General features: G+C 42.2%; 1 protein-coding gene across 1 annotated transcript in view; it reads right to left on the bottom strand.

Annotated features, from left to right (window-relative positions):
- Window positions 1-388: 388 nt before the first annotated feature.
- The window catches only part of SVEP1 (sushi, von Willebrand factor type A, EGF and pentraxin domain containing 1), a gene marked incomplete at both ends in the record, with an annotated part of 132,803 nt that continues 105,679 nt past the window's right edge, over window positions 389-27,512 (bottom strand). The window contains 13 exons of the mRNA XM_080362920.1: window positions 389-419; window positions 2,477-2,570; window positions 5,355-5,450; window positions 7,635-7,730; window positions 12,820-12,990; window positions 13,882-14,058; window positions 15,156-15,329; window positions 17,265-17,438; window positions 18,402-18,575; window positions 19,276-19,339; window positions 21,265-21,420; window positions 22,566-22,791; window positions 23,997-26,776. Coding sequence (XP_080219046.1) covers window positions 389-419; window positions 2,477-2,570; window positions 5,355-5,450; window positions 7,635-7,730; window positions 12,820-12,990; window positions 13,882-14,058; window positions 15,156-15,329; window positions 17,265-17,438; window positions 18,402-18,575; window positions 19,276-19,339; window positions 21,265-21,420; window positions 22,566-22,791; window positions 23,997-26,776 — 4,413 coding nt within the window. The remainder of the gene's footprint in view (window positions 420-2,476; window positions 2,571-5,354; window positions 5,451-7,634; window positions 7,731-12,819; window positions 12,991-13,881; window positions 14,059-15,155; window positions 15,330-17,264; window positions 17,439-18,401; window positions 18,576-19,275; window positions 19,340-21,264; window positions 21,421-22,565; window positions 22,792-23,996; window positions 26,777-27,512) is intronic.

Raw genomic sequence — 27,512 nt, 5'->3', positions numbered from 1 at the left:
TGGCAGATGGTAAGCAGAATTGCCACATTCTGTTTAATCATGGTTGGCAGTGTAGTATGGTTTAATTAGCTTACTGTATATAAGAAATGGGAGCGACTTCACCGTACACAACCATTTTCTCAATGGGCAGTAGGAATCTTTACATTTGTATGTGTGTACGGTGTGTGTGTGTAGCAGCATATATTTGATAATACTTTTGTAAATGAAAAATACAGAGGATTTCTTTAAAAATGGAAAGGTATAGCAAAAATGTATCACAAAATAAAATACAAACCAAGGGAGCTGGAGGGGAAGGGAAGCAATGGATTTGATTTACAATGCATTAGATTCCGAGCTCTGGTGCCTAGGCTGAAGTAAGATGTCTGAATGTAGAACTGCTGCTCTGATGTTAAAAGGGATAGAATCCAGCCTTCCGTTTCCTGTGTAAAAAAAACCAAACAAAGTAAAATCGGTGCTGTACTGAACATATAAAACAAGATCAATAGTGAGGCACAAGAGGATGGTTTCTGAAAATGCCAGGGATCAGTGCCACAGCCCGAGATGGCATACTAAGAGATGAAGAGGGTGGGCATGTGGAATAAGGGTATCTAGCATTTAATGTAAATCATGACTCATCATAGAGTGGCTAATCTTGTTCTGGATGCTGATAAAAGCTTTTGGCTCTTCCACCTTCCCCTTATAAATCACGCCTAGTTAACCTGCAACAGCAAATTTCTGTTATAATGGCATTTACCTCCGTTCTGCCTGTACTGTTTTTCGGTCCTTAGCACAGTATTGCACTCCGTAAAGAGTACACCAGCAGCTGAGGCCAAAGCTTAATAAAATACAAAACAGATCTCTGTGCTTCTTCCCACCCTTTCCCCTCCACCCCCAAGCTCTGTGTGGGAAACTTCCTCTAAAACAGCTCCTGAAGGGACGAGCTGCTACATCACAAACCTGTAGGCCTAATGATTCACCTCTCAGACTTCACAATGCTGCACAGAGCTGTGGACTTGGACAGAAAAAAGAAAACAAAACAAGACAAAACAAACACAAAACCCAACCAAAACCCAAGAAGAGTCCATCTTGGTAATTGCCTGAAACTTTCCTTTAGAGATAAACTCCATCATTTTTGGCTGCTAAATCCACTGGATTTGGGCTTCTCTGATTCATGTCCTACACAGAAATACTACCAGACTTCAGACATGTAGCTCTCAGTCTAAAGCTGGATACTGTTCATTGAGAGTATATTTAAGTTGCTTCACTTTGGTATATATAATCACAGCTGACAAATGAAAACTATTTCTCTTGGACAACATAATTTCTCAAACAAGCATATTTTGTGTAGCTTTAAGATAAATATATATCAGAGAGACAGGGATGAATGTCTGTTGCTACCTGTCCAGAAAGAGGAACCGAAAAAATGTACAATGTCACAGGGTTTGTCTGTATCCCAAAGGAAAATATTAATATTCAGCTGTTATTTATTTAACTCTCCAGGATAATGAACTGATGTGTTTGGTAGCAGCCTGTGAGTTGAGGTATAATTATTTTTGATAACATGTGTTTCATGGCCCTGTTAATATTCTATACAGGGAACAGTACTCATGCTGCATATTTTGTTATTATATCTGATTCCTGACCATAACATTATCATTTGACCTGCCTTCCACCTTTGAGGTTGTAAATGGCCTTTAAAGACTGCATGAAATAAACCAGCTTTCCAAAGAATAACTGAGTCCTGTTCAGACTGCCCTTGAGGCCAAACACCCAGACTTCACAAGCTAACTTTAAGAAACCAAAGCTACAATTAAGGCTGGTAAATGCTGCCTCATGTGGTGGTGGGGCTCGCTGATTTGAAAACCTAGTCCACTGCTGGCCCCATTAGACGTGAATCTGCAAACCAAAACACCAGCACTGGAAAAACTCTCTGAAACAGAGCACTTGTGAACCAGGTTTGAGCCCAGTCCTTGGGGCTCTTCATATAGGGACTGCCCTGCCAGCTGATGTGAACTTGGGCTTGACTCAGAGGCATAGTGTTGTACTCTTTAAATGATTACGGCACTTGGCACCAGGTTTAACAAGAGCTATTTTCTACAATATCAGTTACATGGCCCTAGTCTTGAATCTGAACCTGGCTGAGGTATATATGTAGTTCGAAACGAAGAGCTGTACAGCAGAGGTGATCCAAATTTTCTGAAGAAGATTCTGTATTGCATTGCAACAAACATTTCCATTTATACCATTAAAAATAAGCCTGTCTGCTTAAATGTGGATGTACCATTTCCTGAGTTTTCTAGAAGTCTGGCAATCATTTTGCAGAGAACTCTCTAAGGTCCTTCTGGATTGCCCATAAATCAAGAGCCATCCAATGACCACTGATTTACAGGATATAGAGGTGCTCAAAATGTGAAAACTAAATTGCACGTTCTTTGGATTCAGAGTTCAGAAGGATGTGATTCAGCCTAGCTATGGGACAGTGCTCAGCAACACTTACCTAGAGCAGTCATGTCCAGTCCATGAGGAGGGACAATAGCACCGATTTGGTCGTATGCACCTCCCACCATTTAAGCAAGGCAACTGGCAAATAGCTGCATAAAAATACACACACACAGAGTTGCATTAATGAGCACACTCACAAAAAGCTGATTAAGGAACAGGGCACTGAAGATCCAGCCTGCATTATTCTGTTAAGAGCAGACTACTTTTAAAAGTAAAGCATCAAGCACCAGCTGTGAGTCTGTTGTAGAAGGCAGTTTGCTCTGGAAAAGGCAGCCTGAGAAGCACATCACTGCTGAATGTGATTTGACCTTCTCTACTAATTTGGCTACCTGCTACAGCATATGAGCTGCACTAAACCGCCAGTTTATTAGTGTATGTTGCCTTAAAAATTCTGTTATTTTTGCCTCAAGTTGTGGCAAGAAAAAGAATGCAAGTGGAAGCTGGTGGAGGAAATAGAAAAGTCAGAAGATCAACAGGAAAATAGGCCTTATTTCTAGGAAGGAAACATTAGTGTTTATTTGACAGAAATGTGATGGCTAAACAGTAGCCAGGACAAGCAGACACCAGACATGGTAAAAAAGTATAGAAAGACGCAGCATAAACAGAGCAAGTCAAGGGTCAGAAAACCATTTACAGATCGACAGCAGGTATGGAGTAAGACTTCACACAATGGCATTTGTATGGAGACAGGGAAAGGGAGCAGAAAATGACAGCAAGTTACTCAAAAACACTGGATAGTCATAAGAGGTGTTAGAGGCCATTTGAGTTAGAGAACATACACCAGCCTGCCTGATAGGGTTGTGCTGGGCCAGCTGTGAAATGGCTGCACTCGCTTTTGTGTGACAGCCGAACCCAAGGATATCAAGTAACCAAACAAAAGTCAAATCTTCAAGTGTTCCTATCAATTTTGAGGCTGAAGATAAAGCCTCATACAATTCATAGAACAGATTCAGAGGTTCACTTAATGAGGTCCTTCAAACGTAGACATTTATAATGCAGAAAAGCTGAAAGACATGTAGTCTTTTAAATAGATAACGCCATATCTAGAGGACAGACATAAAGACACCAATGAGGACAAATTCTGGCTAATATTCTTGCAAAGAACATGCATCAGAAAACACTGATTAAAATGGAATTACAGGAAATGAAAATGAGTAATCACCGGAATGTGAAAGAGATTAAAACAGACTATTCTGATTCCTCTGGGCCAAATACAAACAAACAATGGCACAAGGTTATAGAGATGGACCATCCATCTGCAATTAAGCGCACCAAGTTTGTCATGTTGAAAATTACTTCTGATTCTGGGATGAAGTGTATGAATGAAACAACTTTAGCTCTCACTTTATGCACACAATTATTTCTATGAGACTAGCAGTTAATCCAAATATTTCTCATTTCACTTCACTCTGCCATGGTGAAAGGTGAAGAACAGTAAGTAAAATGAGAAATGGTTTAATAACTTCATAAGCAGTGGTTATGAGCTTTTATGAATGGGCTTTGGCACAGATGCAGTTGCTAAGCAAAATTTTTTCTCTAGCTTCCAAAAAGCAAGTTGGCCTGAATAGATTTGAATTGCTTGCCCAGAAGTGAAAAAAGCCAACTACCCTCCTCAACCACCTATGCTTTTATACCTGCAAAACTGTGAAATATGAGAGGAAATGATGCATTATGTGCTAGGCAAGTGTCCCTTCAAAAGACAGTAGTTCAGAGTTAAAATGTTCACTCTGGAATTTCAATCTGCTGAAGGATGGTTGGGTTTGCAATGTGTCACACAGCTTATCCACCAGACTCTTCACATCAGTTGAACAGATAATATGAACATCCATTAACAAAAGCACAAACTCCTACTCCAGTTCACACAATCAGCCTCTCCAAGTCTTGCAGGAAGGTAATACCAGGCTTTCACATTAAGGCCCTGTTGACAATCACTTAAGGTGCATCTGGACAATAAAAATACAGTTAACAAACTGTAAAATAATTTAAAAAGCAGTTAACATTCATTAGTGATTAAGATTTAGTAATGATTGGAAAACAGTTCAGTTATCACTCAATTGCTGTTTTATTGGCTGTTTCCACAGGGACAAGTCTTTCAAAAACTGACATTTTTTAAGTCTTGATGCAGAACCATGTACCCTAAATTTGGCTCAAATATTATCCCTAATTGCAAATGAGCCTCATCTCACACAAGCTGACTTGCCAGGACACAGATCTGGAGCCTAGGATCACTCCACTCACTGTTCTTGTGTGTGACATGCTCCTCAGCCTTGGTAAGCTGCAAGTAAGAGATCTAGCAAAATGCAGCGTGCGTTAAATTTGTTCAGAGGACTTAGATGATTCCTAATGTAAGGTACCCATATACCATGTACATGAGTAGCATGTATTCATTAAACTCAACCATTCTTAAACAAATCCTTGCTTTGCTCTGCCCCCTTGCCTTGCTCAGAACTCAGGCAGTAAGTGGGAAACCCCTAAACCAGACAGTTATGTGGTGAAAAACCTCTGTAGTACCTGCACCTTGATTGTGAGTTTAATAGTGAGCTGCATGTGCTGAAGAAGCAAATGAAATTCTAACTCTTCTTGGAATGGACAGTCTAGTTTTATTCTTCTCTTTGGAAATCCTGTATCCTCTCTACTGCTTTTTGCAGAGAGCACTCTTGTGGATGCTGTCTGTCCTTTCTGGGAGAAAACTTTGTTGAGTATTTAAAGATTCATCAGAGACTACTCTGAAAATAGTTAGCAGCTGGGGACAGCAAATCCTCTAGGAATATTATTGCAGGCCTGTGTTTTCCTATAGAAAGCTTAGTAGTCCTAGGCATTGATAGCAGAGTCACAAAATGCGAGAAAAAAAATGCAAGTGGAAGGAGTTTTACCTGTATGGCAGCGTGATCCAGTCCATCCAGGGGGGCAGTCACACTGGTAAGGGGCCACACAGCGACCACCATTGAGACACGGCAGAATGCATATTGCTAAGGAGAGGAGAAAAGAACCAATGAAAAGAATTGTCTTCCATGAAAGCAAAGAATAAAGTGTGCAAGGAAAGAGCTTATGTTTAATTAGAAACTCTACTACCCCTTGAACTGTCTGCATACAGTATCAGCAGAGTTGAGTAGGATCTACCCACAAGGCATGAACACCAAATACGAGGGGCATAGCAGCCAGAAACAAGGAGGAATGATGACAAATGGGTGGGCTGGCACAATTGCCAGAATCTTTCAGGTGTCTGTAGACTCTGTGCTCACTAGAAATGAGCAGGGTTGATTGCTTGCTTCTCATGTGAAGGAACAGAGAACTTCCATGGAGCTCACAGGACTAACCCATACCATCAAGAATTACATGTCTGTATCATTAAACTAGTAGAGCTCTGCATATTTTTCAGAGTAGTCAGGCCTCTCTTAAGAAGATGGATCTATACTGCTATCTGTGAAATGTAGTGTGAACTACAAGGTGACTGAATTCTGTCAGAGCTCTGTGGCCTCACTTGTGGTCTGATCCTGAGCGATCAGTGCTCAAAGCTGGCAGTCAAAAACCCCTTTGTCTTCCAGAATAGGCCCTCAGCTCCAAAGTCTAAACCTATCTTTTCTGTTCACTGATGCACCTTGCTTGGCAAGCAATGCTGCAAAACTGAGGCAGCACTAACCAGCTGGGAGAATCCATCTCCCCTTTCCTCACTACCTATGCCAAGATAATGAAATAAAAAAAAAAGAGAGAGCTAGTGCCTGCATCTGCAGGAAGTGTGATCTGGCTAGTCAGCTGCCTGTTCATTGTCCTCATGCAGGAAAACAGGGTATGAACTGAGATGACAGATCAAAAGGACTGGAGGCGTAAAATTTGTCCTCTGGTCCTGAACAATGCATTGAATATCATTACTAATGGTAAGGTAAGGAAATCAGTTGTGGCATACCAAACACAAATTCTGCCAGACACAGGGCTCAGGCCTCTTCTGCTGAAACTGTGAAACACACAGGGCTGAGTTTGCATGTCTAGCTACGGTGGTGCTGACAGACAAAGGGACAGCAAAAGGGGTGCTGTGTGAATGTACCACAGAGCTGGAGTTTCTGTAAATGCAGAAGGACAAAACTTGCTGAACCTCTTCTTCTCATTCGGTATCCACAGCTAATTTGTCCCATGTGGAACTGATGCTGCCACGGAGAAGACTTGAAAGCTGCAAATGTGGTACATCTACCTAGCAAAATGCTTGAAGCACATTCCTTTCCATGAACTACAAAAGGAGGTGTCACATATTTTTGTAGGTCTCCAAGTACACTCAGAGCCAGAGCTAGTGACACCACCTCAGCTGCAGGTGTTCTTGGATGCGCTACAGATTTACGTCAGGGCCATACTGAGTACTAAATACAGCAAGGGTACTTTCCTTTTCTACCCACATATATCCATGCCTAACTATGTGTACAATAATAAGGCTTCATATGCAGCAGCTACACCAGCATGAAAGAGCTAGCCCTCCCAAATTCCTTGTGCTAGAATCATCACAAAAAAAACCAAAGGGAAACGTGGCACAAAGTGGCATCCCCCATGTCACTCAGGGAATCTCTGACAAACCCAAGTCAGATTTGGCTCTTTTCAACCACAGCAGATCCAGTTCTCTAACTATTCAGCGTTCCAGGCCAGGAAAAGCCAGACTGGAAATTGTGGGGTATAGATACAGAAATCAGGAAGGATAGCATGGAAAAGGTGACAAAGCCATGTTATTTGAACATGAATTGATCAGGTTCATAATCCCAGACTCGATAAAAAAGGAAACCAAGAAACAGAGGCAGCCACCAGCAGAACACTCACATATCTTGTGTTCAAACCTCTGTTTTCTCCCCCATACTGTTATGTATGGCTATTGGAAACAGACTTTGGAGAACTGAAGCAGGCTATTATTCAACCATAGTAAAAGAGCACCCACAAACGAAATCATATCAATTAAAAAAGTGTGTGTTTTGGTTTGGAGATGTCAGAGGATGGTCATTTGTCTAAAAACAAGCAATTGGTTAGTCCTTCCTGTTGTTTCTAATTTGTCAAAGAGAATAAAGATTTTTATATTTTTGGCTCTTATGCCTTTAATTTTCCCATGCAGTTCACTGCAGTAAATTCACTTGTCTTACCTACAACAGCCTTAAAATTACACTTAGGGATGTTATACATACGCTCTTCACAGAGACGACCCATCCAGCCCTCTGGACACGAGCAAGCATTTGGTCGCTCACAGATCCCACCATTCTGACACGGGAACCGACAAACAGCTGAAAACAATACAATTCCATTACAAACTCAAGACGGTTAATTGGAAGCTTAGTAATTCAGCATCTTCACAGATCTTTGTAGTTGTAAAGTCTAGAGAAGAACAAACATATGTAGTGAAGTTCAGAAACATCACTTGACTTCGATTTCAAGGGCTACACCATTTTCTGACTCTGTGTGTCTGACTAGGTACTGTGAGCAAGAGTGTGTGAACTGTTGATCAAAAACTGTCCATAGCAAGAATGGAAACTTAGAAGCTTTTAGCATAGTTGTTTAAATTATCTGGACAATGTTTTAAGGCTGATGCTACGCTTTATCTGCTTCTCCCCACTGATTTTTTTGTGAAACAAAACAGAAAACCCCACCTCAAACGAAAACTATTACATTTTTGTTTGTTTATTTTTCTTTTTTTCCTCTTCTAAATTAACTCTACAATAAGATCAAGTTTTCTTCTAACCTTGGTATGAAAAACCAAGATAACGCCTTCTGGCATAATACAGGTTTTGTTGAAAGTACGATTAAACATTGTGGTAGAACAAGCAATTTTTATTGCGCTATTATCCAGTGTAATGAGGAGTGACTGACAAGGGTGCAGCAGTGGCACAACGAAGTGTTTACCTGTGGAACCCAAAGTGTGCTTATAAACCTCACTTAGCATTCACACTGACTGGTGCTTTGTGGCTTGCACACCTGTTAATAAGCATTGGATCATAAAAGTGAGGGATCTGAAGTGGACTTTTTATCATGCCAGCCCAATAAGTTGTCTGCCTGAGCAGGCTTTGGACTTCATAATAATTTCTATGACATTGCATCGTATCTTGGCTAATACATCCAGGGATACCAGGACTACTTCTCAAAGTCAGGTGGCAAGATAAGTACAAACATGTCAGACTTGGAGACCACTGGAGGAAGTACAATCCTTGTCATGTTGATGTCCATATTATATACAGAAGATAAAAAACTGTGGCTTCAAGACAATATTACGGAACAAATAAGTAATCAGACTAACTACTAATTAGTGGTAGTTATGAACACACCATTATGAACACTCAGTCTGAACTATTAATTGCATCCTATCTTTAATTAGTTACTAGGTGAGCAAAATATGAGTTTAAGACTTTGTTCAATGTTAGTATTAAATACAAACAGTGGTTTAGAACACTGAAACATTGTTCAGACCTGAGCTCCACATTGGAAAGAACACAAATCCTCCCATGATAGAGCCAAACTTGAGTCACCCTTGCAGCTAAGCCATGCCAAGCTGCAAGCTACAGCTTGAAGTCTGCTGAAATCAGGCCAAAACCTTTCCCATTTTATTTTTTTATCTCAAGCACCTCCCCATCAAATGTCAGTTGATAAAGAGAATGAGAAGAGACCTTAAGGCCCTGGTAGGTTCACAGAAGTTGCAATATATTAACAGGTATTTTGAACAATTTTTGTTGTAAAGATATCTATGCCTATGCAGACAGCTTGTCTCTGGGTGTTGACGAAAGCAGAATAGTGTGCCAACCTGATTTCCTTTGTGCCATGAAAAATTATAGAAGTTGAATCAAAAGCCATTTAAAGCTTTGTATGATCCACACCACTTAGAAGATATCCCATTCATGTATAATGGGACAGGAGGTAACAGGTTTGTGTATAAATGACATTCCATGTTACATTCAAAGCCCACTAAAAATGGTCTCTGAAATGTATTTTCTCTTTCCCTGTCAACAGAGAAGATGCAAATATTTAATGAGTTACAGAAATCTCTTTGTATGGCAACTCCATCCTGCTCAGTGATCCAGGACCTCAGGCAGAGATAGGCTTTTCCTGGATTTCTGCCCGAGCCCTGGTTGTGAAACTGAATGAGTAAGACAGTATCATCCCTAGGTGTGCACTTGTTATACATCAATTCATGCAGGCGGAGACTCTGTGTCTGTAGCTGTGGGGATTATTCTTCATTTGGTAGTCAAGAGAATGGCTTGAGGTGGGAAGTTAAGCTGGGATCTCATTCTTTTTTTTTTTTGCTATTGTAAGAGCAAGTAGGATAAATGCAGTCCTGATGAACTGGGGAGAGAATGGGAATCTTTAACTGTGACTTCAGTTAGTGGTAGCAGATCTCACATCCATGGTATCAATTTTGATCTTTGAGATTCCATTGTAAATCCAGGCCTAACAGTTATCTCCATGGGACACAAAAGCATTGCATTGCTGCAAGACAAACATAAGTAAGAAGGGGAAAAAACAATTTCTGATATCTGTTCTCAGCCTTGCCAAAAAATCTTTTGTGTGGCTGCAAGTGAACAATATTCTCCACACCTCAGCTGCGCTCTATCATGCTCTTCTTGTTTGCTGGTGGGCTACGAACTTTTTGGATACCAGCCCCACACTTATTACTCCTAGTTAGCAAGTTGTGGGCAGAGGGCAAATAGACAACACAGATTTCAGAGCATTTCAGAGAGCAAAAATTTGAGTTTGACAAGCTGTGTGCATCTGTGCAGCCTGCTGAGTCCTGTGGGTATTTATAATCAGCAGATCCAGGCTGATACTTCTCACCTCTGAAACTCAGATGAGAATCTGGCCAGCAACCTCTAACCAGCAACCAGGCAAGTAGGGCTATGGGGAGAGCTCTCCTGAAGGAGTTAACAAAGTCTGCATTTTAATTATAACATTTACGTTAACTAACCTGTTCAACCAGGCCAGAATGTTTCCAGCAGGCATAGGACATATTAATAATCATCTCACAGAGCCAAAACGAAGAAATGCAGCATGAGTCACTACAAAGAGTGCTTTCATGTTGCTTGTGATGTAGACCACAAAGGCTTGGGTCCTGTAGGCCCTTTGTTAGGCAAATCCCTCAAATGAATTATAAAGCAGTTTTGAAATATTTTTTTGACATGTGTCATGAAAACACAGGCTGGTCCTCTCAGAAACATCTTTGGTCCTTTTTAGTTGCCCTTTCAGGTGAAAAGGGGAGGAGAAATTGTTAATACACCAAAAGACAGGTTATTTTGCTTTCCTGCACTGCACTCTGATCATCTGTCCATCTAATAATTTCATTTTTGAAACAACTTTCCCTAATATTTCTTCCTCTGAACAGTTCCAGTAGACTCCACGGTGCTGTAAACAGGACACGTTTGACAGTGCTTTGCAGATCAGCCCTTCCATGTTGCTAGTAGCCAGTGGCAGAAACCTCTCTTAGCAGAAATCTACAGCCCTTAGCATAAAGCAGGGTTATGTGTAACTAATAAATAGTGAATAGGAATAAAAAGTAAAGATGTCAATATTAAAGTGAAGAACTCAAAGTCTTACCAGATGAAGAGATAATATCCAAATAATTTTTCTAACGAATTCTAGCTTAGGTAGAGTAGCTACTATGCAGAGATCCCTTGAATTCTGTAGCCACCACAGTTTAGAAAGAAACGACAAGGTATTTGGCAAACTTTTCAGGAAGGGCTTGGTGCTTTGGGAGTGTCAATTTCTAAGAGCACTTTTGGATACCTTTTGACATCTGGGGTGACTCATAGAATCACAGAATCAACAGAACGTTAGGGATTGGAACTCAGGTACTTTTACTGTAAATCTTCTCTGCTTGGCTACTTGACAGGTGATTCTTCATGGCAATGGTAACGAGAAGAAACCTGTGTTTCAGAAGCAGCTTCTCTATTCCTGAAATGTTCAGGAGTTACAAGCCCACTTCTTTGCATCTGAATCTCCTCAAAATAATCTACCAATCATGATTTTTAGGCAAGACAATTTATAACTATCAAATAGAGAATTTTAACAGAATGCCTCCTTTCACAGAGCAGGGCAACTCAGCTTGTCTAGGTCTTAACATTCATAATATTTTGCTGATAGAATTAACATAAAAAAACTAATGACAGGACCCTGGTTAGTCAGGCTTAGCACAGTACAGAATCCTCCATCTCCAAAGGGCTTCTGACCTAAAAAGAAAATCGCTGAGGGAGGAGGAAGTATTTTTGCTTCTATTTTTTGAAGGAGGAAAAGCAGACTTGACAAGTTTGATGATGCCCCTAATGTCCTCAGATGAGCATCCAGGCTCCTTTTCTCTTCTGTTCAAGTTTTTCAGCTCAGGGAATGGGTCTGCTTGTGAGTGGCCACTGATGTGCCCTAAGTTTTTTTTGCTTTTAATACTCACATTTCTAAACACAATACCTACGGCTCAGTTTGTAGCACGTCTGCCGTTACACCAGCTGAGATAAGACTTCAGGGGGCAGCTAATTCACTGCTCTACAGCTACCTGGCAGCAGACAGCTAATCAAGCCTCTGATATGGAAATGGCAGATTACAAGATCTCTTCCATCAAAGCCCTGTGACCCTGGAACCCTTTTGCTACACCTTAAACTTGATTTTAAGCTAGTGTTTGAAGATACTTATATCTGTTTTTAACAGTTTAGTTTATAATCTCTTCTGTGTTGCCTTCCACCATTTTCTGTTCAAAAGGTTTTATTTATTTGAATCTTCTGTGTGGAAGAGTTATTTCTGTAATTTAAACAAGTTAATTTTTTAGCCCGACAACCCCGAAAGTGACATTTTCCTGCTGGTATGACAAGGGTGGAAAGGCTAGGCTTTGTCTTTGGTATTTTGTTCAAGGCATGAATTTACTGCAGCACTTAGTGTGAATTGTTTAGTGAGCTCTATTAACCTATCCTGAAGTATTTTATTGCAAAATAATTTTCAGGAGCTGCCAAGATGTAAACACAGTGAGAGACTAAGCACTCATTGGATCTCTTACTTTTGTTTTCTGCAGTGCTTGATCTTTGACTATGAAAAACTGACTGACAGTGCTTATCTGAAACAGCTCAGCATGTCAGAAAGGTAACTGGTTCTGTCACTTTCTCACAGAACATGTGAGGGTAAAGGGTCTTAGGTGTGGGATATAACATTGTAGCAAAGATTAGCAAGGACTAAAGAGAAAAATTGTGGAAACTCTCCCTCACTTGGAAATAAACCAGCACCCTGCACTTTCAATGCCCTGAGTGAAACCATGACTGCACTGAAACTAGCTAAAATTTCTTATTTATTTCAGCTAGGATGACACCTCTCTGCTTATGTTAAGATAGGCTTCTGTTCATAAAAAAGACTTACCTTTGCAGGTAGGTGGTGTTGTCCATGTTCCATTTTCTAAGCAAATGCTCCGCAGGGGCCCCTCCAGCATGTATCCACTGTAGCATGAATAGGTGACCATGTCTCCATATTGATAGAAGCTACCACGAATCAGAGCATTCTCTGTGTGAGCTGGGGGGCCGCAAGATATCTCTAAACAAAAGAAATCGCCCAGAGTCTGGTGAGCTGCAATGCCCACAAAATATAGTTTTTAACCCCGCACACAGCACTTTGCACAAAGGACCTGGGATGTGCCAGAAGCAGCACTGGTGGGAAATCAGTAAGTAGGATTTCTTCATGGTGCAGACACTCACAGGGAGAACCTGTATGTACACCCAGTGAGCAGGGACATGGCCAGGAACAGCAATTTTAGGTAATGTAATGCTCGCTATACCCCACCAGATGGACTAGAAACTTTCAGATAGTCCTGGGATACAACTGAGACTCTGTTTGTGGAGTGAGGATATGTCATGATCTGAACTGAACAATATCACTTGCAAGAAGCCAAAAGGCTTTCAGACATGCCTGCAAAAGGACATGATGCCTTTTGTCAGTGTCAATAAATACAATAAAAGCCAGCACCTCTCCTTACAACCCTCGTCTCATCACCCATAATTTTTCAGGAATAATTCTCAGGATATTTAGGGTATTCAACAACGAATCCCAGTGCCAGTGCTTGCAAAAGATAAATGAAGAAGAAGATCACAGTAGGGCCTAGTAGGTAGTAGGACAAATGCTCTTGGGGCATCAACCCACACAGACATATTCTGGATGCTTTTAAAGAAACAACTCTGTTAGAAAAAAAGAAGAAATAGCACTTCTGTAGAGCTTCTTAGGTTGCCTTTATGTGCCTATATCTCTCAGAGTGACCCACCTCTCCAGATGGCAACAACAGACAAAAGCTCGCTTCTTCCAGAACAACTGCATGTAGGCAGAGAGCTCTGCTGACACATCTGCGCTGTCACGCTCCTGTGTGATATCACTGTAGTCACCAATGCTCTGGAAAGTACCAAGCCCCTATGGAACTGCACCTTATGTACTTACTTTCACACTTAGCTGTTGCTGGAGTCCAGGTCTCATCAGCATTACAGGTGATCACAGACTGCCCTTTCAACTGGTAGCCTTCCCTGCACCTGATGGATATATTCTGACCAACGTAAAAATCCACCTCAGACAGAAGAGCATTCTCTGGGATTACGAAAGGCACAGGACAAGGGTTTGCTGTTCAAAGAAAGAGTGTGAGGAAAAAGGAGAAGGGAGGAAAAGGGATGGAAAGAAGAGAACACTTTAGAATAGTTTCTGCAAATTTCAAAATCAAATCATATTAAAAGCAATAGAAATGTATGCTGCACACAACTCCAATTTGCAATTCGATATAAAGTTATGAGATTTAGGTCATAAAATAATAATAAAAGGTTTGATTCTCTGCTGTCACGTGTCTTGCTACCATACTCTATTGATGCCAGTAGAATACATACTAAGGACTTAAGTGGGGAATATCCTACCTATTACTATCAAACCATTCTCTCTTGTCCTTCCTGATAGCCATAACCTTACTACATGAAAGAGCCAGACCTATCCTACTTCTTGTTCAGAGACACCCATGAAGTCCAACCTCCTTCTCAAAGGAAGGCCAACTAGGTCAGAGGTTTCTCTGGGACTGACCAACTGAAATTTGACTATCTCCAAGGATGGAGATTTCATTATTTCTCTGGGTCCCTGTTCCTCTGTTTGACCGCTATGATGGTGAAACATTTCCTCAAATACTTAATTGGAATTTCCTTTGTTGCAGCTTACATCCATTGCCTCTCATCCTAACACTGTGCTCCTCTGAGAAGTCTGGCTCTTTTTTGTTACATCCTTCCCATAGTCAATTGTAGACAATAAAGTCTCCCTTTTGCCTTCTCCTCCAAACTTTTCTCTCACCTGCTCCTCATATATCAAGTGTTTGACTACAATTGACTCAATTTTGTGTCGGCTTTCCACCTAAAGAGAGCTGTGCAGAACACAGCTCATCCTTTTACTGTCGCAAAAACACACTCAGGCAAGCTAATGCTTTAACATGTCTCAGTAAATACTCCCTTTGTTCCTCTGTAAAAAGGGGATGCACATCAACGAAAGTCCCAATGGAGGCCAAACCAATTTTTTAAATTACAAGTGACAAATTCTGCTCATAGCCGCTCCAGAAGAAATTACAGTACAATTCCATAAAGATCTGCAGAAGTTGCTCTCCTTTACTGACAGTTTAAATGAAGAACAGTCTAGCCTTTAGTGCTCACAAATTGAGAACACTTTTTCATTAAAAAGCAAACACACACGTTTACAGAGAGGCAAGGGATTACTCCATCTTCCATCTCTTGTGCACTCAGCTGCCGATTGCCCTTCCAAGCTGTATCCCCTTTCGCAGAAATATGATATTGTACTGCCAACTGTATTGTTTTCATAAATTGCCTTCCCATTCAGCAAGGAAACTGGAACTTTGCATCTGGTCTCTGCAAAGGAAGAGGACTCATTAAGTCAGATTGATATTAGACCTGGCCTTCCAGCAATTCTTGAATTACTGACATAATATGTTTAAAGTAGCAGCCACAGACTAATAGATGAAAAGCATTACAGGAGAGTGCAGCAGCTTTGGGAAGGAACTGTAGACAAGCTAGGGAAGGAGCTCCTCCCAGTGACAGAGAAAAGCCACAGCCACGTTTTTCAGGTCAGCAACATGTGCTGTGGAGGAGAGGACACATTTATCACTTCCTACTGGGATCACTGGGGCAGAACATGTAGAACACTGAGACATACCCCAGGAAACTTGCAGCCCTTTGCACTTTCCTTTTCACCTGACAAGAAATACCCAATGAGATGCCGGATGGGTTTGGTGCAAGATGCTGACACTTCGGTTACTAATTGCTCCCCTCAGGATATTCAGCTGTGTTTCTGAATGCAGCAGGCAGACAGTCCAACCTGGGTTACTACTGCTACATAAGAGACTCAGTTATGCATCCCATTTTCTATTTGATTTTCCTAAGTGATCTGTATAATGGGATGACTGAAGATTAACCTATCAGACATACACATAGCCGTCAGGCAAAAAGAGGAGTAGAGCTGGTGAAGCAGCTGTGCTCAGCCTTCTTCAAGATGGTCTCTTGACATATATTCAGCACTGCTAGTGTGTGGTTTTTCCTAGGTGCCTGGCTATATACTGAAGACCTCCTCTCTGATATGGATGTCCCCTATCAACTTTCCAGTTTGCTACTGCAAAGAATCTATGGCACTGTAGTGCACAGCGATCTGTGCATTGTGTGGTTGCCCATAACAGAATCTGATGGTCCCTGGCGCTCAGGTAGGTTTCATGGCCCTAGTGAGAGGAAGCTAATACCTGCCTTGAGTGGAAGATCATTATCTGTCTTACTGTAGAGAAGCTCTCACAGCGCACTGGTCCCCTCTGAATCTGTGTGTGCAGCTGGACGTGGAGACATCAACACGTCAGCTCCAGGTAAGAGTGCCAGGTGCAACTACGAAAAGCAAGCAGGATGCTGGGTCTAGAGTCCAGCTTGGGAGACCTAAGGTGCATGCAGCAGGGACAAGAATGTCCTGAAAGGAAGTATGATGGGCAAGAAATAAACTAGAGTGGTTCCGAGAGGAAAGGAAAAGTGTGAAACACACAATTTGTATTTTCATGGCAAAGAGGCCAGGAATGGAGAACACTCAAACTTAAAAGTTAAGGATACTGCAATTTAGCAAGCTTCTATATGCTTTACATTTTTAACTGAGTCATCCAACAATATTTGCTATCTGTTCAAGCTTGGGATCTTAATTTTTTGTTCTCTTTTTTTTTGGTGACAGCCTTGTTTCCACCCACTACTGCCCAATCCATATGACACAGAGAGTTCTTGCTGGGGACTCATTCTGCTTTGTGTCATGAGCAACAGGACCTACTAAGGGAGCACATGAAAGCTACGATTTGCAAAATGGTACACATCATGCGTTCATGGTGTTTGTTCATGTGAGGAGTGTGGAGGTTAAAGGCTGAGCTGCTGAGACTGTCCTTGAGGTTCAAAGTTCAGACAAAGAATATCAACTTAATGATTGACTACAGAAGGCTGTGGGAGAAAAGTCACTTGTTTTCACTTTTCATCATCCTTTATTAGGGGTTTGATTTTCTGAGAAGGCAAGTAATCTAATTTCCCATTAAGCTTGTTAAACTGCAGATTAAAACCTTAGGAAAAACAATGTCTAAGCTCTTTCTGGCTTGGTAACAGGCAGTGCTCCTTGTGACACATTTCATTTTTCAGGCACCATTTTTAATGCACATTACAGAATAAATTCCTGAAAGTAGCTCAATCCCTGGATCATATGATATGTATGCATAAGGGAGGACCTATTGCTCAATCCAGATCGGAATGTGCCAGGCCATGGAACCAAACAGTTACCTTCACACAACGGCAAGGGTCTACTCCAGCTCCCATTGGCAAGACATGTGATATTCTGGGGCCCAACGAGATGGTATCCAGAGTTGCACACAAAGGTTACATTACTTGTGTATGTGTTTCCTGTAGAAACGGCCTCTGCTTTTTCTATTGAGGGATGCAGCCCACAAGTAATTCCTAGGAGAGGAGAAAACTTTTTTGTTTTATACAGACAACAAAGGCCATACTGTCTGTCTGTTACACACTGACAGCCCTGTTCACACGGTGAATTAATGGAAAGATGGGAAGAAAGAAGCTGTGAAGTATTATATAGAGAAGGGTTATAAAATACCATGCCTCCCCTCTCTCCTGGGCTTCAGGCTGCAGATACCTGAGAGAGAATGCCTGAATGTATCTAATGGTGGTGTAAGCTATGAGGTGTGTTCAGTCAAACAGAGTGATCCAGAATATTTCTTCTGAGCAGGTCAGAGACAGTGCAAGGTGATCTCAAGATGTTTCCAGGTAAAGTTACAGTAGCTTAGAAAGGTCTTGCCCCCTGTCCTGCACATACTGTGCAGCAAGTTGGTCAAAGGTGAGACAACAGAATGCAAGAGATAGGACTAAAATATCTCCATGAGAACCTGGGAAATTGTTTATTGGTAAAGACTATAAAATCTTGGCATTTGATTTATAAGCTGTGTCAAAAAAAGTAATAAATTCTTCCTTCCACGCTTCCAAAATTAATCACCTTATGCTGCACAGAGAGCCAAGATTTGATCTTAAGAAGCAGAGTCTTGATTTCCAGAGTGGCCAGGATATATTAGCATTGGCATGACAGAGATGAACCATCCCAGCACACAATGTCCAAGGCCCTGCACACTACAATGCAAGGCAAATCAAATACAGCAGGCCACACTTCCTCCCCTACTGACCTGAGCATGACTTTATGCTTGTGCAATTTTAATGTGCCAGAAGGAGCTCCCTTCAGGTCAGAGAGGAACCACCAAGGAGAACTTCTCTGCAGGCTTTTCCTCTGGCTCCTCCTGTTATAGGCCTCCAGCTGGAGGGGGAAACTGGGAGGAAGCCAGCAAAAGCACTCTCTCAGTTTGTTTCCTGGCTATTCTGGAAAACTGCCACCACATTGCTACGATTGCTACTTACGTGTGCATGAAGGGGCGGAGGGGCTCCACTTTTTGTCAACGTGGCAAATCCTTCGGCTTGGTCCCTGTAGCTCAAAGCCAGTGTCACAGTTGTAAAAAACCTCACTGCCAAACAGGAACTCCTCTCCCTGAACAGATCCATTTTCTATCACATCTGGGGGTCCACAGGATACTCCTGTAACATAAGGAATACATTCCAATCAGACATAACACATATGGCCTGCCCTGTTCACGGCTCCTCCACAGGTTTTATTCCAAGAAACAGAAACAGCACAGCATTTATATGGGCATGCCCATATATTTGCCACTGAGTAGCAGAACAGTATCATGCTTGGTGCTTCCAGTTCCTACTAAAAGACAAAATTTATGGCGGCTGTGCTGGCAGCAAGCCTCAGGAAATTCCACTTACAGCCAACAGCTGAAATCCGTTTAAGTGTTTAAACAGACAACTCCTATTTTGGCACTGCAGTCAGTGGGCATCAGACGTCTCACAGAAGTGAAGTACCTTTGAGAATGAGTAACCGTAGAGTTACATTTGAGGATGCTAAGTACCTGTGACTCATGGCAACTGAAGTTTTCAGAGTTCCTTGGTAAACCCAGAAATCAGGATCTCAAGTGTCAGGACTATTTAAACCTGGAAGCTGTCTGCACAGCTTTCTAAGGGATACAGGAGCAAGGCAGAAAGGTGTAGTGATTACCTGCACACACCAGCAATTCTGCTGCTTTTACAGGCTGTTATCAGTCATCAGTGGTACTTACCAAAATTTTTTATGCAAATGAAGACATGAGTTATAAAGCAAAACGAGCATTACTGTTTTCTGTTGTATAAAATCACCCTTGATCAATTTTAAGTTATAAACTCAGGTGGAACATACTTCTGCACACCGGCACTGTGCCACTCCAAAGCTTGTCTTCTTGGCAAGTCCGTTCTGCATCACCCTGTGAAACATAAGAAAATGCTCAAAGAAGAACTTTACTTAGTAAACTCTTTTCTCCCATCAACTCTAGTATCCAACAAGCCCAGGATGTTTTCCCTCCATGTACAACCCAGGTAAAGAGATGTTAAATGTTACAGTCCAAATCTCCTAGCAGAGTTTAGGGTAGAACTCCTTCCTGCAAAGTGACAGGTATTGTTTATAAACCAAAAGTTTGTGGGGCCAGTTAGTCAGCTCTCCTGTCCTCCACTGGAGTATCATCTTTCTTGTCAGTTTTGCCATTCTGGTTCCCAGGAATGTGTTATGACAACAAATTTTCTCCTTTCAGGATCCACTTACAGAGAATCTAACTAGCATTTTTTTCAACAACAGTACCAGCTTGTGCTTTATAAATGTAACATACTGATTTTTACCACATTGCAAACTCATTCCTTAAATTTGCTTAAAAACAATGCTATTTCTTTCTTACGTAGAGGCCTTATAGCCAGTCTAATAGTCCTGGATTTATTTCTTATCTTCTTCCAAGATGTGGAGAACAACATCTAAATATGTGCCTTGAAGTAGTGTACTTTTGTTACAAAGCAAACCCATCGACAAGGGAGGCTGTTTGGCATGGGTGTTGTATGGTATCACACCCATTGGACTTTGATTCTTGAATGGAAAAAAGCAGGACTTCTCTCCAACAGCAATGAAACTGACGCTAGGTGGGGAAGCTGTAAGATAAAGCCTTGGAGGACTTTTTACTGTATGAAAGCACTGGCTTTTTGCCTCCAAAAATTAGTCAAAGCAGCAATTCTACCTAACTGTCTGAATACCAACCCATGCATCCATCCCCAGTCATATTACATAAGTGGAAATGTAATGAAAATTAAATTTATTGTTACCTGAGCATTCCCTAAACTCTCCTTATTTTTATACTGAGTGACTGAGTGAATTCACGCCTAACAGAGTAAATTCACATGCATAAGTTTCTTAATTTATTATTGGTGTTATGACAGTACAAAGTAAGCACAATCCTGCGTTCTGCTTGTTACTCACAAAAACACAGTGTTAAGAGTCAGTCTCTGTCCTGGAGATACCTCACTACCTCATGCCTCTGGATGTGACTGTGCCTTACTCTGCCTTCACCTGGGGATGGTGGAGGCCATGCTGTACCTCACCAACATGCTTTCATTTCTGAATTCACTGCAGCTTTTGAAAACACACCTGAGGCAACTCTGAGTTGGCTTGCTTGAGTCCTGATAATGGGACAGCAGTGCTGCTCCAGAGCTCAGGAGGGGATAAGAGCCCCATGCTCAAAATAAAAACAATGGGCAAGAAAGAATTTTGTTCCCTTCTCTACCACAGAATAAAGCTGCCATTGAACAATTAGGAACCTCCTTGAATTAATGAAACAAGACGTATCACTTTCATACCATTTAGCAATGTCATAGAGCTGAGGGCCGTGGAGTTTATCAGGAGCTTTGAGTCTGAAAGGCCCAATGCAGCAGACATAATGCTTGGGACATTATGAAGTTAAGGGAACAATGCAGGCTAACTCAGGCCAGAGAACCAGTTCAAGAGAGCAATACGTGAGAAATCAATTCTTCCACGATTTATGGTAAGAATCACATATAATGCTGTATTTGCAGAGGGCTGAAAAGAGCCTTCAGTTAAAAAACAAAACAAAATAAAACAAACTCACAACATTGAGAAGTATCTGTTGAACATGTATCTCTGAACAGGACACTTATATTTGCTTCAATTAGACCCCTATATCATTCAAGGACCAGGAACATTCTACAGACTACAACAGCAGATACCCAGCTTCCGTGGCAGTTAAGGGACTACATCAACATGGACCAGACATAATACACTCCCACAGTTGTCACATAAGAACTGAAAATTACCACTAAGGGTTTAGAGTGCTGGAGATTTGAGCTTGCTTACTTGTAATTCATAGCCAGAATCACATTTATAAAGAATCACATCTTTGTAACTGTATTTAGTGCCAACCAGAAATCCGTGCTCTGGAGGCTCTGGGGTCCCACAGGACACAGGAATGCAGATGTCGTCAGAAAATGAGGGCACCCAAATGCCACTCTCCTGAAAAATAAATGTAATTAGAAGTGCGAAGGCATCACTTTAATTCATAGCTAAATTAAAATATCATATCTAAATGTAATAACTAAATGCCATCTAAATGAAAAAGTCAGGAAAATAATATTAGAAGCATCCAAAGGCTGTGGGTGTACAGATGTGGCTAATGTAATGTTACCTCTACAATCCTTAATAAAACTCAGTAATTTAATTAACACATTTAAGATGTTAACATAGACTGGGGCTCAGCTTTGGCACCAATGTTCAGCTTAGACTTATAATACAGAAGGAACAAAAAGTACATGGTGAAACAGAAGCTCAGAAGAGCAAGTTCACTCGTACAAGGTCACCTAATAGCTCAGGGAGCACACCAGGAGAAGAATGAAAGCTACAGAAGCCTGATTCTGTGTTCTGCACTTCTCTCCTGGCTGAATGTCTAACACCATGACTAAGTGCCTCAGCTATCTTCCCAGACTCTCTAAGGGAAGTCTGATACATGCAGAGACATGCATCAAACACACCATCTCCTACTTAAACAGATCTTTGAAACAGCAAAATAAGGGGAAAACCTTTCCTTAGGAAGTGCTGATTCTGCAAAAACATGCACGCTCAGCTTTTCTCTTATGAGCAGATTTACTGACTTTAAGGAGTCTATTTACAAGCTTAAGTCAAGCTTGTCCACAGCCAATATGACAAGAGGTTACTAGCAGAACTGATGAGGATGTTTGCTCTTTAACATACAGAGGATTCAAGTTTCTGCAGCTGCATAGTGGATTAAAATGTGCATTGCCTGTTATTCTGGAGAAAAAACACACTGCACACAATCCTCAAAATATATTAGAAATCTTGGACATAATTTTTTAAAATATTGGATATGATTTATTCCTGGAAATGTAATAAAAGGAATGCTTTTCTAAAGGACAGCATTGGTTTTCGATGGAAGAAGAAATTGATAATTTCTAGTTCTGGAAGTATATACATGGAAAACTAATAACTGCTCTTACTGCACAATAAGGAAAGCATATTATATTTTGTAGGACATGTTTTAATTTTTTTATTTTGTTATGCGCAGCAAAAGCTAACAAAGGCATGAAGAGGACTCTTGAATTCAACAAAGCCAGCAAAAGAAAATGATGCAAAGAACACTATACCTTGCATGTAGATGTGCTTGCTCCCACCAGTGTATAGCCTTCTACACATGACAAAGTGATGTTTGTGTTCACAGTGAAGTTGTCCCCAAGTACAATTACGTGGGTGATATTTGCTGGAAAGGGACACTTCCTGGGGCAACAGGAAATACTCTGAGGAGACCACTGTCCATCTTCTTGGCAAATGCATACATCCACCTCTGTCACCATTGTGTAGCCTTCCAGGCATCTGCAACACAGCATGAAGACCTGACCACAGAGACACAGCTAGGGATGAGCTAACCATTACATTACAAAGTCAGCCATTTTTCAGCATTACTTGTTCATAAGCACACCTTGGGATTTCTCTCTTATTCTGAGGTAACCCTGTAAGAAGCATGCCTGGACTGAGTTTATTCTGTCGCAAGAGCTGGAACCTTCAGACTTCATCTACAGCTGCTTCATGCTGCTGCAGCACCACAGTGGAAACAAGTTGATGGCTTGTTTCCTTCAAGAGGGCACTGAATTCTTTATTGCACGGCCCTTCCTTTTGCAAGGAGGGTGTTTGGTTAGGTAAACAGTGTGTGAGCATCAAGCAATTCTAAAGATGATATCACTTTCTTTCAAGAACGGCTTAGGCTGACCACAGGCCACTTGCTTAGAGATTTAAAGCTGATTTGTTCTGTTCCATATGGTGCTTCACCGAAAGCCACTCAACTGGTTTGCACAAGTGGATTCACCTGTAGGCATGCCGACACTATCACCCCCTTCGCCTTGCTACAGATGCACGGAAATGACTGATACTGTTAGATTTATCCACATACCATCTCCCAGTTCTGTGCCATACTATTATCTGCTTTTACTGCCAAAAAAACATCTTCCCTTCTGCCAAGGAATCCTTCACCTTGGAGAAAGAGATCTGCAGTGTGCACGCTTCAGGAAATTAACAAAATCCCCTTTGTCTTGTATCTGATAAAGGAGAAGTTTTGCATCAGCAACACTTGCTGATAGTGCAGTGTTGCAGTACAGAAAATGGGACAAGAGGGAGACCAGCCCTTCTGTATTACAACTGGCACCTGAAGCAGGAGGAAGACATAAATGGAGTGCCAAAAGGGGAGAAAAATTGCACACCCTGCTGACTATTGCTGCCACCTGCTAAGAAAACTGTCCAGACCAGTGTTGCAGGAGGAGGAGATGGATGCAAAGGTGAATGGGAAACTAAAGGCAGTGGAGGAGTGCAGCCCAACAAGCTGAAATACCTTCCTGGAGTTTGACAGTGGTCCAAATAATATTTTACATGTGCACAGGAACATCAGCCTTGTCAATCTGAGCGTGTGATAGGGCATAACGTTTTTCCAGGTCTTTTAAAAACTTATACTAACTGAGGGTGCATAAGCCTTCCATCTTCATTCCTTCAGAGACTTTACGGAAACAGAATGACAGCTTCATCCTTACCTGTACTGGACCTTGCTGCCATAGGTGTAAGTGTTCCCAAGAACCTCTGCATTTGGGACAGAAGGCGGAGGCCCACAGCTTAAGAGCTCACAGCTTGGGTATGGCTTTTTCCAGACACCAGTCTCTGCACAAGTCAGTTCTGGACTCCCTCGCATTACAAAACCAGTCAAGCAGGTATAGATGATGGTGTTCTCATCTGCAGGGCTGCTCCCATTGATAAATGTGTTGGGGATGACCGGTGGAGAGCCACAGGAAATCTGTCCACAGAGAGGAAACCCAGAACTCCACTTGCCAGCTGCCTCACAGGTGACTTCAGAAGGCCCCAGCAGTTTGAAGCCTTCCAGGCATTGAAACTGGGTACTTTTCCCACAGCTGAAATCTGTACCAAGGATGACCCCATTCTGAATCTGTGGTGTAGGACACAGACAGGGTAGGCAAGATGGAAGGCTTCCACTCCAGGAGCCATTGGACAAACACTGCCGTAAAGGATTGCCCTGCAGCTCATAACCAGGGTAACACACATACTGGGTAAATTCCCCATAGGTAAAGCCTGAGCCATTCAAAAAGCCATGGGAGATGTCTTCAGGAGGTCCACAAATGACTGGCTCACAGTGTGGAGCTTCTGAATCCCAGGTACCATCACTTTGACAGGTAAGCGTAGACACTCCTTGCAGGCTATATCCTTCATTGCAGTGATAGTGCACTTCTTTCTTAAAGCCAAAATCTGAGCCAATAATTCTCCCATTGGCAAGAGGCAGTGGCACAGGGCAGGTCACAGCTTTGCAAACTGGAGCGACTCCACTCCAGCTTCCATTCGCAAGGCAGACTCTACTTCTGTCTCCATCTAACAGGAAACCTTCGTTACAGCTGTACTCAGTACGTCTCTGGAACGTGTAGTCCTCTCCAGTCACCTGACCATTCTCCAAAACTGGTGGAGGGCTGCAGGAAACAGGAATGCAAATCGGTTCATTGCCATCCCATTTCTGGTTCTCTTGGCACTTCCTCTCTGTGGGGCCATTTAACTGGTATCCAGGATCACACTCATAGTAGACAACACTCCCATACGTGTAATTTTCCCCTCTTATGTTCCCATGCATAAGCTCGGTAGGTGAGTTGCACGTTATTGCTTTGCAGTATGGAGCAGTGTCACTCCACTGCCGACTTGGCAAACACAGTCGTGTGTCAGAGCCAACAAGTGTGAACCCTGGCTTACAGGTGTACTGCACTGCGCTACCAAGTGTGTTCTCTGTGAAATGTAAAAAACCATTCTCTGGAGGTGACAGGAAAGTGCACTCTATTGAAATGCAGGCAGGGGCAGTGCCGTTCCAAGTCCCATCTTCTTGGCAAGCTAGAACGGGGTTTCCCAGCAGCTCGTAGCCAGAGTAACATGTGTATAAAATGATAGTTCCAAATAAGAAAGTGGTGAGCTGCGTTGCACTGTCCTCTTTCAAGGAACTGTTGAAGCCTTTCAAATTGTCAGCCAGTAACATATGTGAAAGGGAGGGACTCTCTGTAACACTCGCTTGGTCAGAACGTCTTTCCCCATGTCTCACCTGCACGTACTCCCCAAAGTCAATGTGAGGAGGCAGGCCACAGTCTGTTGGGAGGCATGTTGGTGTGGAGCTAGACCAGCCTGATTCTTCACAGGTCTGCATGGCAAGACCAGACAGCTGGAAGCCTGGCACACAGCTGTAAATGACCATGGCCCCGTAGCTATAATCTGCACCCTCCACAAATCCATTCTCGATGGGTTGAGGGGGAAGGCAATTTATTGCTTTGCAGGAGGGAACCTCTGTACTCCACTCGCCTGTCTCTAAGCATCTCAGTGTTGCCTCCCCTTGGAGCTGGAAACCTCTGTCACAGGAATACCTAACAGTCTGCCCGTAATGGAAGTTTGTGCATGAGTATTTGCCATTAAGGATCTTCTTAGGCGCTGGGCATTGAATAGGTACGCAAGCTGGCCTTCCTCCAAGCCACTGGCCATCTTCTCCGCAGAGGATAGTTGTGTTCCCCATCAGTTCGAAGCCTGGTTTACATGTATAGAGGGCTGTGCTAAGGAAGGTGAGGCCCTGCACATCAACAATGCCGTTCTGAATTTCTTCTGGTTGGGGACACTCCACAGGAATACATTCTGGCAAAGGCAGGCTCCATGAGCCATCAGCCTGGCACCTGAGGGTAGACTCACCCTTCAGTAAGAACCCATCCACGCAGACATATTTCACAGTGCTACCAAAACGAAGGGATGAAGTCAAGGGGTCACCAAAGGGGATGTATGGAGGTGCAGGACACTGTACAACCTCGCAGAAGGGAAATGAATCATTCCATTGTTGGGAGGGCAAGCATTTCAGTACAGAGGAGCCATGCAGAACATAACCCTCCTTGCAGGAGAACTGTACAACACCGACTTGGTAAGTCACTTCCCTCAAGACCAGATGGTTTTCTGCCAAAGGTGGTTCTGGACATTTTGCAGGCATACACCTTGGGCTTTGCTTTTTGCTCCATTTCCCAGACTTCTGACATGTCCAAGAAACATCTCCATTCAGCTCATAGCCTTCATCACAGAAAAATTCAACTTTGGAGCCCATATCAAAAGTTTCTCCCTTGGAGTAGCCATGCTGGATGGGTGGAGGTTTTCCACAGCTGAGGGGAACACAGGAAGGAGGTGATTCACTGTACCATTGCCGATTGGCTTGGCAGATAAACACTGAGCTCCCAACCAGCTGGTACCCAGACTCACACTGATAATTTGCCTGATTCTCAAAGAAGCGTCCAGTTGTTTCCTGCAAAACAGGTAAGACAGGGAAATGTCTGAAATGAAGATGCATGATTGAGGCAACAGGATTGAGGCTGATTTCATTTCTTGTGTTCTCTTGCTCTAGCTTCTAGATTAATCTCAGACAGCAGTAATGACTGTCTGCAAAGGAAAGAATGCAAATAACTGACGCAGAATATCTTGCCTCAAATGATGCACTCTGCTGTCAGGAAATCTGAGAGTATCATTGAAAGAAAACAGAATATTCAAGGCTTAAAAGGTAAAAGGCATAAGATATCTCCTCTGCTTTCTCCCTTCCTGACCAAAAGTCAAATGATGTGTAGACAGGAAGACAGGAAAGAAATGGATCAGGAGAAGCTGCCATGAAATGTCCTGCTGTAACGATCCGTCAGCATACAGATGCACTCAAGACTGGAGCCTTCAGATGTACTACTACTAGATGTTTATAAGTGCCACACATGCAGCTGCAGAGTCTTGAGCAGGCAGCTGGAAGCCCCTCAAAGTTGCAGGCTGAGCTCTGACTGAGGTATTAAAATAATCCTCTAACTAGAAGGAATACCTGGATGAGTAATACTACCTAAGGAGGACAATACTGAGTGACATGCATTAGTTAGAGGGTATATCTGTGTAGGACTCTGAACAGAAATTGTTGCTATTACTGCTGGAAGCCCATGTCGGAATCAGGATGAACCCCTCCTCACCAATTTTTAGCAAATGCAGATGCCCTCCTGGCTAGATTTAAG

This window comes from Nesoenas mayeri (genome assembly GCF_963082525.1).
Source record: "Nesoenas mayeri genome assembly, chromosome: Z".
Taxonomy (NCBI): Eukaryota; Metazoa; Chordata; class Aves; order Columbiformes; family Columbidae; genus Nesoenas; species Nesoenas mayeri.
Note: the sequence above shows the minus strand (reverse complement) of the source record. Positions and strands in the feature narration are given on the sequence as shown.